This window comes from Panthera uncia (genome assembly GCF_023721935.1).
Source record: "Panthera uncia isolate 11264 chromosome B2 unlocalized genomic scaffold, Puncia_PCG_1.0 HiC_scaffold_24, whole genome shotgun sequence".
Classification (NCBI taxonomy): Eukaryota; Metazoa; Chordata; class Mammalia; order Carnivora; family Felidae; genus Panthera; species Panthera uncia.
In genome coordinates, this window is record NW_026057580.1 from 87,501,639 (window position 1) to 87,521,165 (window position 19,527).

Consider the following 19,527-nt stretch of genomic DNA (forward strand, 5'->3'; position numbering starts at 1 on the left):
GAGACACAGAATCTGAAGCAGGCTCCAGGATCTGAGCTGTCAGCACAGAGCCTGACGCAGGGCTGGAACTCAAGGACCGAGGGAAACTCAAGGACCGAGAGACACTTAAGAAACTGAGCCACCCAGGTGCCCCTAAATCATGCATTATTTATGTGGAAATTAAATTGCTTTATTCTGTTAGGGATGTCAGTTGAGTGATTTAAATATGGAAAGGATACACTTACTTTTTTATTATTTTTTATTTTTTTATTTTTTGAGACAGCATGAGTGGGGGAGGGGCAAAGAGAGAGTGAGAGAGCGGGGGACAGAGGATCTGAAGCTGGCTCTATGCTGACAGCAGAGAGCCCCATGTAGGGCTCAAACTCATGAACCACGAGATCATGACCTGAACCAAAGTCAGATACTTAACCGACTGAGCCACCCAGGCAGCCCTAAACATGGAAAGAATACATTTAAACTTTTATGTAAGTTGGGGAAATATTAACATTTTGTTGGCATTTGGAAATAATGATGTAGTTTTATGGTATTATTTGTAATACCAGTTTATAAACGAGGAAGCCGACTCAGAGGTCCTGCAATCTATCTGGACAAGGTCACATAGTTATCCAAGCTTCTCCCAGAGAGTGTATTTTTGTGCTTACAAAAAAGAAAGAGAAAGGATGTCATACAAAATCTTAATAATAAGTTAACACTATGGAAAACATTTTTTTCCACGTCTTACAAAGATGAAAGAGCCATGTAGTTTTTTTAGACCGGGCTAGATGTCTTTGGTGTTTTACTGGAGAATTGGAGAAAGCTGGAGAAGGTGTGGGGCAGCTGGTAAAAGAATTACTCTACAGCATATTTCCGTTTCTAAAAGCCAAGAAGAGCTGTTCCTCAATGTTGAGAAGTCACAGTTCAAACATAGATAAGTCAGTTTTATCTGGTGTTTTGGTCTTATCTGTGTCTCAAGTTTCAGGCAGCAAGGGAGAAACGTTTACATATGTCTGTAGAGTAAAACTTAAGGAATCTCATAAAATCTTAAACTCTCATCTTTACTGTTATACTAGATTAGAGTCTTCAATCATTAAAGCAAAGTGGTTTAGGACCAAGGATGAAACATTCAATACTATTTTTTTTAAGTTTATATATTTATTTTGAGAGAGAGAGAGAGAGAGAGAGAGAGAGAGAACGAACCAGCCGGGGAGGGGCAGGGGTGGGGGGCACAGGATCCAAAATGGGCCCAGAGAGCTCAATGCAGGGCTTGAACTCACAAACCGTGAGCTCATGACCTGAGACATTTAATCGACTGAGCCACCTAGGGGCCCCGAAACATTTGTATTAACCTTGGTCTAACCAAGAAAGTTGTGTTGCAGATTTATGTTTCGTGGTTCTGTTGTACTTAGGAGTGTAAAGCCATCTCTCAGACTATTTGGAATATAAACAAGACTGAGGCAAATCTTTGCTACAGGCATCGTGATGTCTGTAGCTAAATAATCTGAGTGGCATACTTGATCCATTCTTATTCCTTTGCTTTCACAATTTCAATTAGACTTTTATAGTTACCCATAGATGTTCTGACTGGCACAGGAGAGGCCTGAGCAATGTCAGAGGCCACATCCTGGTGGCCTGTTTGCCGGGCCCACCCTGCAGATGTGTTACATTTTGTTTGGACTTTCAAGTGTTTAAAGAAATTGTTTTTCTGAGTTTTGTAGACAAAGTTTTGCAATCTGGAGAACTCACACAAACATCTAAATTTCCTGTTTCTCTTGAGAAATCTATCTGGCCACAATGGGCACACAATCCTGCTGAGTAAATGCCTCACCCCTATAACAGGGCACACGGTTCACCCACAGTGGGGCTGCCTCTCTTATTTAGGGCATTTGAGTTTGTGACTGCAGACTATGCTGACGGGTCCCATGGGCGAAGCCTTCAAAGTGATGCTACAGTGAAGACACTGATTCCATGTGTTTTGTTAGGTTCAAAGCCACTTTGGACGTCTCTGTTCAGTTTCTTTTAGATTTGATACTCATTTGACCAGTCTCCGTGGCACAGATCTTTGTCCTTGAATCTGATTTTTGGAAGCAGTTAAAGGAAAATTTGGAGCCAAGTTTGGGGTAAAAAATATGTGTGAGTATGAAATAGTGAAAACCTGTTTCTCTTGGGTGGTTTGTAAAGCTGACTCAAAGGTAATTAAAAAAAAAAAAGAGCTCAATAATGTTTTGAGGGATGGCTTTTACTTCTTCCAGATGTCAGTTACCTTCCCACTAAACTTTCAAAATATCCTATTTGTGACTCTATGATGCACATATGACTTGGGTTTTATATTATTTTGTTTATTTTCTTTACCTACTTCGACCAGACTGAGAGCTATTTGATAAATATGTACTTTTATTCATCTTTGATATGGTATATATAGTTGGAGGTGAAAAGATTGAGTTGAAAAATTCATTATTGAATGAATGAATGAATGAATGAGTCAATATAAACAGAAAGCACCCTAAATTGACCATCTTAATGTTTATTTATTTTTGAGAAAGGGAATTTGAGCAGAGGAGGGTCAGAGAGAGAGAGAGAGAGAGAGAGACAGAGGGAGAGAGAGAGAGAGAGAGAGAGAGACAGAATCTGAAGTAGGCTCCAGGCTCTGAGCTGTCAGCACAGAGCCCCAGGGGCTCAACTCAGGAGATCAAGGCCTGAGCTGAAGTCTGACTCAACCCAGGGAGCCACCCAGGCGCCCCCTAAATTGACTACTTTAAAGGGAACAACACATACTTTATATCTATTAAATATCCATGAATTGCCTACATTCGTGTAACCAAAGTGGATTGAAAATGGATTGGTTTTTTACTGTATACCTTTCTTTGGACACTGAACTCAGTCCCTGGCATTGCAAGGCAGTTGAAAGTCACCGGTTTCACCTTGACAGAGAAGAATCACTTCGCTATACACGTGTGGTTTTTCCAACTGATGAGCCAGGAAATGTAAAAGTTGTAGAATCAAAGGCGAATCAAAACCCATCAAGAATTATAGCCCACCGTTCGTGTCCTAGTTCAAAAATAAGGTTTCAAAGTATTTCAGACTGTGTTAAAATGTTCAATATTGCTAACCAAGTATCAGGGTCAATTTCAGAATAAGGCAGCATGGGCATTTTGAAACCTTCAATACAGAAAGTCTAAAGGAACTAGTAAGTAAATATATTAAAGCCGGATACAACACAACACCGTGAAAAACTAAGTATCCATTATATATGAGCACTTTTGTTAACTAGACATGTTAAGGTTGGCTATTCCTGTCTCCGAGTAGAGTCGTAGTGGGTAGCAGGGCTTTGAGGGAATCCTCGCTCGCTTCTACGCAGGAGAAAAAGGTGGCCCTGTCCCACCCTCGACCCTCCAGCCGATTTGCACGTCCATGTAGAAACACAGGTCGGCCCGACTCCACTCCCCCGGCGTTAAGAAGCGGCACCAGCCTGGGCTGCATCTTTCTCCTCCTCCCGCTCTATTTTGGGGCCCCATGATCTCATGCCCTCTGCAGACCACATTCGGCAATTCCAGTCCAGGGCGATTGCTGCAAGTGTTCGGAAGGTGCCCGGGGCGCGGCGAGGGGAAAGCTCTGGGGGAAGTAAAAGATGCGCCCACGTAAAGGACCCAAAATAACCGACACGCAGAGTGCCCGAAATCAGACAGGAAGCCAAATAATCCGGGGCGTTGAGTTGCTTTCCCCTCACTTCTAGCGCGGGGCGGCTGGCACGGCGCCAAGGGTCTGGCGGCGAGGGGCGGGCACGGCGGCGGGCGGGGCGGGGCCGGCGCGGAGCCTATTAAAGGCGCAGCGAGGCGGCGGGGCCGAAGCGCCGGGGGCCACGATGGAGCGCGGCGGCGGCTCGGGGGGCGGGAGCAGCGGCGGCGAGGGCGGCCACGGTTCCCGGGAGGGCCCGGCGGGGAACGGCCACGACCCGAGCCACGGCCGCGCGGCTCAGGCACCCGGGGAAGGGCAGGCGGCCGCGTCCTTACTGGCCCCCATGGACCTGGGGGAGGAGCCGCTGGAGAAGGCGGCGCACGCCCGCACGGCCAAGGACCCCAACACCTACAAGGTGCTCTCGCTGGTAGGTCCGCGGCCCGGCGCCCGGGAGGGCGGGGAGGGCTGCGCCCGGCTCCTCCGCTCCGCGCGCGGTCAGCACCCGGGGCCCGGAGAGAGGCAGCGTTTCTGCCGCTCCTCTTCGCCTGCACGCGCTCCGCACTGTTCTTCTCTTTACCCCGGGGGAGTAGGTCACGTTCACGTGTGCCACCGATGCTTCTAAGGGCCTGCTTAGGAAATCACAGTGTTCATAGTGTGATCTTTGGAGATACCACCTCGCCCCCCCACCCCTCCCCATGAGAGTACGAAGTTTTTAGAAGGGAAAAATGACCAGCCCGCCAGCCCGAAAGTTGTCGGTCTTAGGAAGGACCAACTTTTTTTTTTTTTTTTTTTTTTTTTTTGCGACTGCAGTATTGATGACTTTCTTTGCATTAACTAATTTCACTTGAAAAGATTTAACAGAGCTCTTCAAGTTTTGTCAGGAACTTTAGGAAAAACCTTTTCTCTTAGCTCTACTGAGGAATTTCCTTGCAGCTGTTCAGAAATTCATCAATATTCATGTTATGCGAATGTGAAGAAACGTTTACCATTCTTTGTCTACTCTTTTAACCGTAGGTTACACGGTTTTTGTTGCTAACAAAAGTAGCCATTATTCCTCTGCTATTTGTTAGGACAGTTGCAAGATCCACAGTCACTTTTATAAAGTATTGGGGGAGGGGGTGGGAATTCATTCTAGATGGATGGTAGGAAGTGCTGGATGGAGCCAGAGCCTGGGTTCCTGGTTTAGTTGGTAGTTGCTAAGGCCTTGTATAACTCTCCCAAACCTCAGTTTCTTATTTGGTGCAATGAGGACATCGTCTTCATTGCCCACTGCATAGAATTATTGTGGGGATCCAATGGGAACAACGTCTGTGGGGAAGTAAATTGAAACTTGCAAGGAGCCATAATTTTTATTGTATTATATGGAAGTAACATTATCACTTGCTATGATTGAACAATGCTGTGTAGAGAATATCTTTTCTAATATATGAAATCTACTTTCCTTTCATAAGCATTTACATTTTCACTATGTTTTAGGTTTCATTGGAGAGGTTATAATGCTTTGAGGAACCAACATTCCTAAAAAGATGGTGTCGTATGCTTAGTACTTAGAAGTTAAGCCTAAGATTGGAAGGGTTGCAAACCACATAATGTTTGTATCTCAACATATATTTTTGCATCATATATCACTGTTTGAGTCTAGAACACGTGTTATTGATGAGAACCTAGGTTTTATCTATTGAGTACCTTTTTTTTCTTTCTGTTAATGTGAGACTTTTGTTTCTAGAACATGATCACTTAAATGATTTAGTATCACTATTTTCACGTGCTTAGCCCACTACAAGTTATCCAATAATTGTACATTGTGCACAACTCTAATGTGAAATCATTTCTAAATGCCTGTAGTCTTGAAAGGTTGCTAAATTGCCAATTGCTATATTCAGTTTTTAAATCTTTCCTACTCATTTACTTATAGATCCACAATAGGTATAAGCAAAGTCCTATTTTTGAAACACGCATTTCAGTCTATGACACGTGCAATCAGCTAAACAGCATTCCATTGTGCTCTGATGTTGCACCTCTAGGGATTTTAACAGTTGACGTCAAAGAGTTCTGGAACATGTCTTCTAGAAAGGAGCTGCACTTATGGGGTTCCTTTTTTCCAGTTAAACATCAACACACTTTTCACAAACTTGGATAAATGGACTAATTGCATCTGGTGTTGGGATTACTAGAGGCCAATCACTGATATGGTCCTCAGCCTCATGGTTTTTATCTAGCAGGATAATCACAAGAGCTGCCTTCCAGAGAATAATCAGTGGCAACTCTCGCATTTTTCTGAACATACTTTGGCTAAGCTTAAATGATGCAGTAAAGAAGGAAAGATCCTGCTCTACCCTCCCTTCTCTTTAGGTATGGTGTTTGATCCCAGGGAAAGAATTGCAGTCTCTGGTGGCTTTTGGCCCTGGGCCCTGGAAAGGCACTCAGCCAGACTGTGGAAAACTAAGAGGGCAAATACAAGTATTATTCTCTATATGCTTCAGTAGATATGTTAAATACTGAATGCCTTTCCCTGGTTCCAAATTAAATTTTGAACTGAAATTTTGACTTCAACTGAAGTCGTACTTGAAGATTTGAAAAAAAATTCTTGTTCCTGGTATTTTAAAGGGCAGAAAACTTTCTTCAAAAAAAAAAAAGTTATTTATTGTGAGGGGGGAGGGGCAGAGAGAGATTGGGGAGAAGGGAGAGAGAATCCCAAGCAGGCTCTACACTGTCTGCACAGAGCCTGACACAGGGCTCAATCTCACAAACCATGAGGTCATGACCTGAGCAGAAATCAAGAGCCGATGCTTAACTGACTGAGTCACCGAGGCACCCCAAGGGCAGAAAACTTTCAGCCACAATGCAGTACATTTTTCCATTGTCCAGTGAGTTCCTCTACAGCATTACTTTGTGTTTCTGGCCTTCTGCTGTGCTTATGAATACATACACCTGCGTATGTGTACAGGGCTGTATGTATGGGTGGTAGTTATGGGGGACTACTTTCACCTTTCAGTGAAAGAGTTCTTTGTAAGTGGCCGTGGTTGCCCTTGTTTATCAGAAGTTTGGGTGTGAAAATTATTACTTTGGTTAGCTTTTCTCCCCTTTTTACAACGCATTGTCTTATCTCTAAAGTACAATGTGGAGAACAATCAAGATGGTTCTCTGCTCTTAATCAGATTTGGACTTGGCATTATTCTTTGCTTTGTAAAATTTAACATCCGGCCAGCCATGGTTTCGCATATTTCAACATGACCAGAGCATCTTAGAGGTCAGAGAAGGCTCCTGTTTGCCTCTTATGGTTTTTGTGTCACACGTTGTGATAAAATGCATCACAGATTTCTAGGAGCCAAGTAAGATGATTGTATTTACTACTGGACCTAAGAAGGTGCCTTACACTCAATGTTGGCTTTTGGTTGAATGAGTGAATGCGCTGCATTTTTGCTTAGACCAAGTGACACTTTACCTTGGCAAAGGGCAAGATGGGAAGACAGAATATACATCCACAGACCCACATGACCAATTGAAGGTCAGGAGTCTCAGGAATCTAAATATAGATGCACTAGTAGGTACGGCTCTTGGGTATAAATTCAGGGATAAGATCAAAACTGGAATATCATTCCATTAGGGCGTTGGGAGATGGAAGAGGCAGTGAATGAACTATGAACCAGTTTCCAGCCAAGGCCAACCTTAGGACAGGCCAGACAAGGCCCCTGTGATCACTTGCATTCAGAATCAGGATCTCCCTACTGGGCATTCTCTCAGGTTCAAATGACCCAAGTGTGGCCATCTGGCATGCATAAGGTAGGTCATCCTGCAGGTACAAAGGAAAGTCTCCTCCACTTGTATCGAGGCCTCTTCTGTTTTGGTGACTTTGCTATCATACCCCAAATTCAGTCTTTGTGGCTTTTGTGGGGTATTGTTTTCTCCAGCATTGCTTTCTATTACTTCCTTTCTTCTGCTTTGAGTCATATTCTGGTCTCTCTGTCACCATTGATACCTCACCTATTTTCGCTCCATGGATACACAGCCATCCTGTCAACATTTTCTTTTTTCCCATCTATTCCACTTGTTCGGTTAACTCTGGACACTCAGTGTTGCTGTCCCCCACCCCCATTATTTCCTAATGGCTAGTGGCTGTGTTAAGAGACCTTATACATTGTGTATAATACAGAACTGAGGACCATTGGCTCATAATATTTATAGAAATTCTTACCATCTTCTCATCTTCCTCCAGCTAGCTTTTTTCTCAGATACTAATATTAAAGGTAAATGAAAATAGTTTTATATTCGGTTTGAGTTTGATAAATTCCACTGCAAAGTATCTGTGTGACTTGTAACTCATAGCAAATGTATTTCATCTGTGTTTATGGGCTTTTTGGACAAGCTAGAGAACTTAATTATGATTCATAATTGGGGGGGTAGGGAGAGAGACATTTCATGTTTCAAACAACTTAGGAACAAATAAGCTTTTGGAATACAACTTGTAATTAGAGAACTACCTTGGTTAAAATAAACATGCCTTTATCTACCATGAAACCTTTTAGCAAACGAGTTCAAGGCAGAGCATAGATTACTCTTTTAAGCCTAACAAGAACTGATATTCAGAAAACTGGCTCAAAATAAAAATCCTTTGACATCAAATCAAATCTAAGTGATGTATTTACCACGGAAAGTAAATACATTAATATATTTGAAAGGGCTTTTCTAAAGTGACCAGAATGTCCAGCTAAATATTAACTAGAACACTCTGTTTCCTGAGTATTTTAGTTATCTGAGGTTTAATTATAAGAATTAAGATAACATCTATAATAATCTTTATTTTATCCTCGCTCACTTTTAGATGTTAGAATAAGATTTGGTGGAAATGTAGGTGGTAAAAGTTTATCATTCACAAAGCACTTTGCAGTTTTAGAAAACATTTTCCCAGATAATTGATCCTCAATGCGTCAGCAACTCTGAAACAGTAAAGTATGGTGACAATTAATCCTACTTGATAGATTAGGAAACTGAGGCTCACAGGCATGCAGTCAGGTTTCTCAAACAGCAGAGTGCTTAGGAAACAGCCCAAAACTGTTAAGGACAACAGATTGCTGGGCTCCAATCCCAGTGGTTATGGTTCAGAAAGCTTGAAATTGTTATGGACTAAATGTCTGTGTCCTTCCCACATTCATATGGTGAAGTCATAAGCCCCCAATATAATGATATTTGGAAGTGGGGTCTTTGGGAGTTGATTAGACTCAGATGAGGTTGTGAGGGTAGGCTGTCATGATGGGATTAGTAGCTGTACAGGAAGGGGAAGAGAGAGGAGAGCTGAGCCGGCTCCCTCCCTTCCCTCCCTTCCTTCCCCCATGCCCATCTGACACTGAGGAAAGGTCCCGTGAAGACACAGTGAAAAAAAGAAGCCAGAAAGAAGAGAGTCTTCACCAGAAAGCAGTGTGGCTAGCATCCTGATCTTGGACTTGCCAGCCTCTAGACCTGTGAGAAATTTCTGTTAAATTACCCAGTCTATGACATTTTGTTACAGCAGTTTGAGTGGCACTAAGAAAGGAATGGACCCAAAGAATCTTGCATAATTATGACATGTACCTTAAGTTATTCAGGTGTAGTTGGTGTATTTATTCTATTTCTAGAAAGAGTAGGCTAAATTTATAGGCGAAAGTCATCTGCCATCTGTAAGTAGAAAACTATGCAAGGACTTTTAACTACAGATTTTTATTCTGTATTAATGGCAAATGGCATCCCATTCATATGCCTTTTTATCAGTGTGATGTCAATAATCACATGTTATTCTGAACTTCCAATGTATACAAATTTTGAGGAAAACGATTTTCATCTTCTTAATTTGAGTTTCTTTCTTTCTTTCTTTCTTTCTTTTAGTTTATTTGTTTTGGGAGAGAGAGAGCATGAGAGGGGCAGAGAGAGAGAGATGGAGAGAGAGAGAGAGAGAGAGAGAGAGAGAGAGAGAGAAAATCCCAAGCAGGCTCTACACTGTCAGTGTAGAGGGAGATATGGGGGCAGGAACTCAAGCCGTGAGCTGAAATCAAGAATCGGATGCTTAACCTACTGAGCCACCCAGGCACCCTTGAGTTTCCTTTTTTTTCTTTTTAATTTTTTTTTTTTTAATGTTTATTTATTTTTGAGACAGAGAGAGACAGAGCATGAACGGGGGAGGGTCAGAGAGAGAGGGAGACACAGAATCGGAAACAGGCTCCAGGCTCTGAGCGGTCAGCACAGAGCCCGACGTGGGGCTTGAACTCACAGACTGCGAGATCGTGACCTGAGCCGAAGTCGGACGCTTAACCGACTGAGCCACCCAGGCGCCCCTTGAGTTTCCTTTTTAATACATTTTTAAATGTACCAGAATAGGAAAATAGAGTCATGATAGAAAGTCATTGTGAAGGGAGTACATTTTCACAAGCATGTCTCATTTGTGGATCGATCGTTTTTCTCCCCATATCATAGGATTTTACACAGATTTAAGGTGGCAAACATTCTATCACAGGCATGGTCTGAGATCCTCGAAGAGCATTCTAGCTTGGTTTTCAGGAAGTATTTCAGAGAAAAGTACCTTGTTTCTAAAGCTGATTTCTTTCCCTTGAAACGCTTTTGACATTAGTAAGCGTCTGGGGCCTACGGTCTGTCGTGGAGAGAGAAATGGAAAGCAACTCAAGTAGTTTTTTATGATGCTGTTGTGCAGCAAAAGAAAATACAGCCGTCGTTATGACATTTTTCCAGATAGAGTCTCTGTTGCTCCAGAGTACCTTTATTTTGAATAGATATGTTTCTAAGCAAAAGACAACACAAGTAGAACAAAGTTTCAAGAGCCCACATCCACATAGTTTAGACCGCAGCCCTCAACCTGCAGTGGGTGGGTCCCTGGGTGGCCAGGGGGCCATGGATTGCAAACGATTTTAGCGACAGTAGTCAGATGTCGCCTGCCCTTTTCACTGTGCTGACCTTGACCCTGAGGGCATGAAGGCAGTGGCAGGGACCACTGCTGTCGCCTTAGCAGGGATCAAGGCAATGGGTCAATGGGTCGCACCAGCAGCTGCAGGTGGTCCTGCACTTGCGACTAAAACACAAAGAAGTCAGTTTCACTTAAAAGAATGTACTGGGTGAGGCGGTAAAAATGTCCTTGATGAAGCAGATTTTATTAAAGCTCAGCCATAAACTACCTACCTTTTTAATAGGTGGGAAATTGGAAGTACGCACTGCCGCGTCTGAAGTGCTTTTGTTTTCTGGAGGGGAAACTCTGTGATTGAGTTGTGAGCTGGACTGGTTGCTTTTTTTTTTTTTTTTTCTGGAACACCAGTTTTCGTTTTTATTTGAAAGAATGGCCGACACGCACTGGTTATTCGGAGTTAGTATTTGGCCCACATTTTCTCAAAATGAATAATGTTAGCTTGTCACTTGAAGGAAAACAAATTAAGGTACCTGTTGCCTATGGTAAAAATCCAGTCTTTTCAGTAAAAATCAGAATTTTGGGGAACTTGTACCTGTTATTGTATGATTGGTAGCTTCCCAACTTTTAAAGACTTTTCTGAAGAAATTGATGAAGATAGTAAGAAGTTCGACTTTTTTTTTTTCCCATAAGGTATGATGACTTGTGTCAACATTTGAAAGAACTACGTAACTCAGTGAACCAGTATTTTCCAAGGGACCAATGGATGATTTACAAAACTAGGAATGGGTGTAAGTTTCATTCAAAGGGCAAGAGAGATTAATGGATTTGAATGTAACAGTATTGAACGTTCGTTAATATTGTTTCAAGTTTGTGTCCTGAATACGTGGTCATTTTTCTTGTGGTTATTGATAAGCTTTAGTGTGACTGAATTTTTTATTTTTCCTTACTCAGGAGACATTCACATCCTTGCTACTCAAGGTGTGGTCTGCAGACCTCAGCCTCACCTCCTTGGCACCTGTACAAAATGCAGAATTTTGGGCCCCACCCCCCCCCCCAGACCTTCCAAACCAGAATCTCTGTTTTTGCAGATCCCCAGGGATTCGTCTACACGTTCATGTTTGAGGAGCAGCACTCCTTAAGGATCATGAACTGGTAGAGAAGGCACACCAGCCTGAATTTCTTTAGCTGGGGCTGCTAATTAGCCTTTGTTCTTCCACAGACCTCATACATGATGCTACGATTAAAAAAAAAAAAATCCTGACTGTTCCTTAAAGACCTCAACTGTGTTGGCTTTGGCTTGAAATGGCGCTGCTGCTGGTTGCATTTGGCCCCTTTCTTTCCTTGGACCTCAGAGGCGCCTTGCTTAAAGGTGCCCATTCATTGCTCTCGTTGCGTGTACAGGACATGACATACACTGTCTCTTCCCTCCCATCACGTGTGCAGTTTCCATGTGGCAGGAGCTGGCCTGCACTCTCATTTGTTTCTTGTACTTTAACTGCCTTTTCCTCACTCTGTCCTGGCTTGTCCTTTAATTGCTCTTCATTGCTCTCAGCTGTGCCAGCTTCTGCCTTTGCTGTGACCTGATAATATTTGGATGTTCCTTCCAATTCAAACATCCATCTGAATACCCAGCGGGTTTCACTTTTACATCACACCATCAATAGAACTCTTCAGTTCAGACTTTCCACTGCCAGTACCTTCTCAACGATCAACAATATACTTGACACAAAACCAAAACAAAGAAATCTTGGACCAGGGCATTTTCAGGTGGCATTGAGTCAGGTGAAGTGTCCTTGGTGCAGAGTTTATTCCATAATATTTCATCATCCAAACACATAGGCTTCCTATAGAGAGCCATCCAGCATCACTTAGATTAGAATCTCCTGGAAACTAGGAAACAGGTGAATGGAGTCTATTCAGGTGGGAAGGGTGTGGGTTAGGAGCATTATGAATAGACCATGTTGTTCTTGTCTCTCTTTGAATTAAGAAATAAGTACAGAACAACTCTACATGTACACTAAAATACCTTACTGATCAGCTCAAAAGAAGTAAATGTGAGGAATGTTGCCATATAAAAGTATTTATACATTGGTCATCTCTTGGAAAGTGTTTTTTGGTAAAAAAAAAAAAAAATGTTCACTTATTTTGAGAGAGAGAGAGAGGTTGTGGGGGAGGGGTGGACAAAGAGGGTGACGGAGAATCCCAAGCAGGCTCCATGCTGTTAGCACAGAGCCAAATGCAGGGCTCAAACTCAAACCGTGAGATCATGACCTGAGCTGCAGGCAAGAGTCGGACGCCTAACTGACTGAGCCACTCAGGCATCCCAGGTCTGGAAGCTTTTAAAGGAAAAGGGGGCATTGATTTTTCTGGGATGACTCAAGCAAGTTTTAAGAGACAGGGGTCATGTAAAGAGCCTGAAACTTGGAGTTATAGGAAGTAGTTGCTATGCGACCTTTGAACATTTGCTCTGCTTCTCTGACTTTCAGTTTCTTTGACCATGATACAAGGGGTTTGGAGTTGGTTGGCTTTCTTCTAGGTCTAAAATCTTTGTATCGAGAGCTTATAATTTTCCCCTCGTTATAAAAATACTTCATATTACAGGTGGTGTAAAGTTCAGAAAATGTGAAAAACTGTAAGAAAATAAAGATTGCGTTCTTTTTATCTGCTGTTAATCTTTCTTTTTAACCTCAGGAGTTTTCCATGTGTGCATTTCACTTCCTTTTCTAACAAAAATGAGATCACCTTACAGATACTGCTCCACTTCTTTTCATTTGTATTCTACCACGAGATTTTGTCAGTGCTAGACAGTTTTTCAGCCTTTCAAGAATAGGATTTCAAGACTTTTATTTTACTAGTTCACGGGGTAAACTTTGGAGGCGTCTCTACTCATACCTTAGTCCCCAGTAATCAAAACAAATTTTTTTAGAACACATTTTTTGTTTTATTCGTTCGTTCATTCATTCATTCATTCATTCAGATTTTTTTTAGAACACAGTTTTTGTTTTATTCATTGCTCAGCTTTACCTCCACTGCTCAGGCTTCTTTCTTATGGTTCAGTTGTTAGTTTTCCTAAACATAATACATGAGGGGAAGTGTGTGCCCCTAAACTCAGCCTTCTTTTTGCCTGTTTCTCACTGCTTGAGTACCAGTGTTACCACTTGGGGACTGGGCGTTTCAGCTTCATCCAGTCACAGCAGTCCTGGAGGTCTGTGATGTATATGTGTGGCCATGGGTCAGGCGGTATTTGTCAAGCACTTAAAGTAGACCTTTGTGCATGGTAAGAGCTCTGGAGGTGTTTGGCGAATTTATACATGCCTTTATGGAGTTGACTCTTTGTCAAACTCGACGTGAAGCACTTTTTCTCCTTTGATTGGCAAAGTTGTACGATGTAAGAGGGAGCACACGTGATGGCTGGTAAGTCCGGTCTGGGACCCACCTGTTAGGGGGACCCTGTGTCCTTTCTGTAAGATGGGACATGTGTACGTTATATGCCTAATTTGGATTCAGATGTTCGAAGACTCAGCTTGTTTTCAACTTCTGTTCTTATGCTACTGGGCCAGTTGAGAGAGTCAGACGGGGTCTCAGGATGTGTGCCCCCCGGTGTCCCAGCTCTGCTGAAACATACCTTCTATTATCGTCGGCTCAGATTTGTACTGTTTTCCAAATACACTTTGTGTTAATGATTTCTGTTTTCTACCCCAGGAATGATTTTTTTTTTTCTTTTACCTCCCTATTTCTTACCTGACGCCAGATACTCCCTGGGATCCAACTCAGCTTCCCCTGTCACGGGAAACATTCCTTAGCTGCTCTTTGTCTCAATATCCCCCGTCCCTGAAGGTCTCAGTTGCTACTTTATCACAGAGAGGTCATCGAGCTTAGTGGTTAAGGGCCAGACTGCTGGAATTGAAACCTGTCTTTCCAGTAAGTACTGTGTGCCCTTGGGCAAGTCCTTTAACTTCTCTGTGCCCCAGTTTCCTCATCTGTAAAATGGGGATAATAACAGTAGCTAGCTACCTCAGAGGTTTGTTTTAAGGGTTAAATGAATTAACATATGTACACTAATGAGTAAAGTACCTGAGACAGTATAGATGCTAGATTAGGGTTTATTGTTATTGCTGAGGTTGATAACTTACTAAACAAATATTTAGAGTTCCTACTGTGTGAGCAATCTTGTGTAAGAAGCTGGGGGCCAAATGGAGGCTAGGGGAAGGGAAAGACTTCCTCCCTGTTCTCATGGTCCACCCCCACAGGACCAGAGAGTTATCAAAGAATCCTACAAGACTGTCTCATGTTGACGCAGTGATATGTGCTGTCTAGAAGCTAGGGGGGCCCTGAGGGAGAGTCCTGAGGGGGAGGGGACCTAGTCACAGAGGTCGAAGGTGTCCTGGGGGAAGTGACCGGTGACCCAAGAGGATTCTGCTGTACACAGGCCCTGGGAGAGCCAGGAGTAGTGTCCATTCCCGAATTGGAAGGAGACCAGGCTAGGTGGTGTGCACAGGTGTGTGATGGGTGATGAGGCTGGAAAGGGGGTCTGGGGCCAGGTCCAGGCTGGGCCTTGCAGACAGACTATTGGACAGATTTTGCTTTTTAAGAGCAATTGGACATCACTGAAGTGTTTTCCTGTCTGTTTTTGTTTCTATTTTCATTCTTAATGACAAAATCTGATTTACGTTTTGGAAAGACCATTTTAGTTTCAGTGGTAGGAACAAATTAAAAAAGGATGGCTGCTGAGGAAAGTTCGCTTTTACTCTCTTTTTACTTGGCCGTTTCATAACTGCTTTCTCTTTTCCTGCTAGATGTAAGTTCCGCATGTAGTTATTTAAGTTAAAATTTATATCAACTAAAGTCCTATGAAATAAAAAGGAACTCAGGTTTTCAGTCACGTCAGCCACTTTTCAAGTGCCCAGTGGTGAAGCTACCAAAGGGGGCAATTCAGGCAAATGCCACAGTAGCGTCTTAAAAACTTCTGTGCTAGGACTTGAGGGTTGTAATATTACAGGTTTTGTTGTTGGGTTTTTGTTTGTTTGTTTGTTTTGTTTTTACTTTTATAGTTCTTCCAGCAAGTAATAATGAAAATGTATATGGAACAGATGTTCTTTGTTCAAGAAACATTTGTTAGAACAAAATAAATTGCTCAAAAGGCTTAATTTTGTGATTGTTCATACAAATGTAATTTTAAGATTTTTTTTTCCCAAATGAATGAGTGTAATGAAGTTGACTTAAGCCTAAATATACACATTAAAAGGTGACACATTTCTAAAATTATGTTCCCTCCTAAATTATAAGCCCTTGTATTCCCTTGTAATTTTTAAGTTCTGTCTTTAAGTCTCCACTGTAATTGTGACCGAGTAACTATTGTGTCTCTACTGAAAGTAAGTGGTCATTGGTTATCTCCCTGTTATCCCGTTTTCTGTCCTTGGGGAGAATTACCAGGAATCCTCTGGATAGTTTTTTTTTTGCTGTTTATTTCCCTCCGGGCCCATCTTTCAAGAATAAATGTAAGGTACTCTTCTGATCATTATGTTCCAAAATTTATTTTGGAAAAAACGCAGGAACAAATCACATAAACCTAACTGAGCACAATGTCCTGTCTCCACCTTTTGTGTTTTATCTCTGATCTACCATCTGTGAAGGCAAGATACCTGCCTAGGCAAGAAAAACAGTGTACCTTGGATAAAATCCATAGTTCCTTACCTTTTAGTCCATCTGTTTTGTCCACAGCCTGAGGGTATGTCTTATACCATAAAGGAGCTGCTTTTCCCTCTTTTTTCTGTCTCATGAGCTTAACAGACTTAAAATTTTTTTGTTCTAAAATCATTTACTAGTACTTTTATTTAATGACTCATATCTGTCTTGATCGTAGCTTCAAAAGAAACACCATTTTCAGGATTATTTTGGCAGACATTTTTTTTCTTGAAATCCAACTGAAGCAAGATCTAATTAAAAATATATATTTTTGTATCTAGGAGATTGAGAATGAAAAACACATGAATCTTCAAAATGGAAAGTTCTTTGCCAATATTCATTTTAGTTTAGATTATGCCTTTAGATCATGCCTTGGTGTGTGTGTGTGTGTGTGTGTGTGTGTGTGTGTGTGTGAGAGAGAGAGAGAGAGAGAGAGAGAGAGAGAGAGAGAGATCACTTGCTCTATTCACCAGGGTCCAATCACAAAAAGGCCATACTTGGTAATTTAATTAGGAGAATTTAGTATAAGAAACAAGTTGGAAAGGTGTTGGGGAGGACTGGACTGAAAGCCAGACTGGATAGTGTGGCAATGAGGCCGCCACATGAAGGGGAGCTGGAAGGAACTGCCACCCTCTGGAGGGCAGGAGGGGCAAAGGGAGAAGGTGGTGCAGCCAGAGCCCGGATGATTAACAGCTTGCTTTAGTCTGGTGCATTTGTCACAGCTAAAGAACCAATATGGGTATAGCCTTTTTGACTAGAGTCCTTGCTCTATTTGCATCTCCTTAGTTTTTCCCTGATGTCCTTTTCTGTTTGCTGTTCCCGTATCCCATCCAGGAGCACCACATTACGTTTCGTTGTCCCATCTCTGTAGCTTCCTCGTGGCTGTGTTTCTCAGACTTCCTTGGTTTTGATGCCTCTGACAGTTTTGAGGAGTGCTAGTCATGTATTTTGTGGAATGTCCTGCAATTGCGGTTTGTCCGACGGTTTTCTCACGAGTAGAGTGGGAACGTTCACTTTGGGGAGGCAGACCACTGAGCTAGTGTTTTTCAGCGTTCTTCGCTGTAGAGATAGTCTTTTTTTGTACTTTTCCATCCTGTACTCTTTGAAAGCCCAGCCCACACTTACAGAGTAGAGTATGTTCTACTTTGAAGGTGGTTCATCCACATAAATTATGCCGAATTCTGTACTGGAGATTGGTCTGTTCTTATTTATACAGTCATTTATTTATATCAATTTGAACTCATTCATATTTATTTTATGCTTTATATCCAAAAATATGTTATTTGTACTTTTGCTCAAATTGTTCCAGCTTTGGCCATTGGGAGTTGGGGCCTGTGTCCCTTTGACACACCCCCATCACTCCGTGTGTGTGTGTGTGTGTGTGTGTGTGTTTGTGTAACACTTCCTTCACTTTCTGGTACTACAAGAGGATTCAGACTTTCAGGCTCATCTTGTCCTATTTTTTCCCCCTAAACATTTACTAATATTCTTAATACTATAAACTAGTGAGTATAACCCAGTCTACTTTTCCACTTGAAAATTAGAAGTGGACTTGCATAAATGTTTGCGCCTAAATTCTCTGCGCATCTAGCAAAGGGAGTAAAGTACTCATCACATCGCTCACATCCCCATATCACTGTGTGGAGTATTTTTCAGGCGTTTCCCTTCGTCCAGTGAAGTGCTCAGGAACCAGGTCATTACTCTGAATGAAGCTGGCCATTTGTGTATTTAAGCAGAGTCAACTCTTCCATTGCTTCATCGATCATTTTACCTCGGGAATGATTTAGGCACAAAATCTGGGAGACGTGTGTCCTCTCCTATGGTCAGAGAGGCATACTGGTTGGTACTACCAACTTGATTGATAAATTCATCCCTGTTCAGCATCTGGTCATCAGTTGTGCAGATTCAAAACCCTCTTATGGTATTTGATGAATCAGGAATTTGGAAAAAGCTTGGCCGGGCAGGTGTGGCTCAGGGTCTGTCATGTGGTTGCAGTCAGATGGTGGCTGGAGTTGCAGCAGCATGGAGTGGGGCATCTGCTCCACTGGCCAGGCATCCTGCTCCCATGGAGGGGCCTCTGCCTGTGGTCTGTATGTTTGCATGGGATAGTTTGGACATACGGCATGCTAGCCTCAGAGTAGACTGCGTACATGGGGGCTGAAGGCTTTAAGAGGAAACACACTGGTGATGGATTTACCTAATTTCAAAATAATTGATCAGTGTTTTCTATTGTTCGGGTCTACCATAATGTATTGTATTTATTCAGTTGTTTATTAACAGAAATTTTAGGTTCTTCGCATATTTTTTTGCTGTTATAAATAATGCTGCAATAAAGAAATATCTCTGTATGCATATCCTTATACGCTTATGTGAAAACTTCTAGCAGATGAATTATTAAACTCGGAATGGCAGGAGTGGCGATTCTGTACATTTTGAATTTAGGTAGATTAATCTAAGTGACCTTTTGGAAAGGAACATACGTTTTTATGAAGATAGTGGGGAAAGTGCCTGTCTCTTTTTACATCCTTGCCAACTACATCCTTGTAGTTACTAATCTTTTTTAATGATTCTCAATTTCATTGGCTAAGAAAGGGACTCTGATTTATAGTTCTTTGATTTTTAATGAAGGTGAATGTCGTATTTTTATTAGCTGTTTCTCTTTTTTGCCTAGACTAGTTTATTACTTTTGGTATTTTAAAACCGTGGGTTATCTTTTCCTACTTGGTTTTTATGCACTCATTATCTATCATCGACATTAACCTTCTGTTGTGTGTTGAAAATGTGTTTTATCCTAGTTCCCCCACTCCAGTTTTTCTTGTGGTCGATGTTCTTTTTCTTTGGCATTACAGACATTTCTTATTTTTATGAATCAAATACGTTAACTTTTCCATTCTAGTTTTTGGAGTTTGTGCCATCCTTGTGATGGTGTTCACCACCCTAAAATGATAAACATTTTGCCCATGGTTTTCTTCTAGTGATTTCTCATTAAACCTTTAAATATTTACTCCATCAGTCATTTTATTTTGTTAGAAGGCAAGAGATAGAAATCCAGTTTACTAAACATGCTCCTGAAGATCTTTTCTCAATTGCTTTTCTTAAGAAACCACAGTAAGTCAGATTACATAAAGAAAAGCCACAAAAATGTAGTTTGCTAACTGAAGATAAACAACAGTTAAATAAGCCATCAGACCAAGAAGAGAGCGTTGATATTTAATAATTCTTTCATCACTGGTGAGCATGATCCTTGTGTGGGTGTAAACAGAAGCCCTCATGGCAGGAAGCTGCATCTGAGGAGTTGCCCTCCA

At 41.9% G+C, this 19,527-nt stretch overlaps 1 protein-coding gene across 1 annotated transcript in view; it reads left to right on the forward strand.

Moving 5' to 3' along the window:
- Window positions 1-3,801: 3,801 nt before the first annotated feature.
- Window positions 3,802-19,527, forward strand: part of ENPP1 (ectonucleotide pyrophosphatase/phosphodiesterase 1) — a 69,554-nt gene continuing 53,828 nt past the window's right edge. Inside the window, exon 1 of the mRNA XM_049654383.1 lies at window positions 3,802-4,078. Within this exon, the coding sequence (XP_049510340.1) occupies window positions 3,839-4,078 (240 nt within the window). The 5' untranslated portion in view covers window positions 3,802-3,838. The remainder of the gene's footprint in view (window positions 4,079-19,527) is intronic.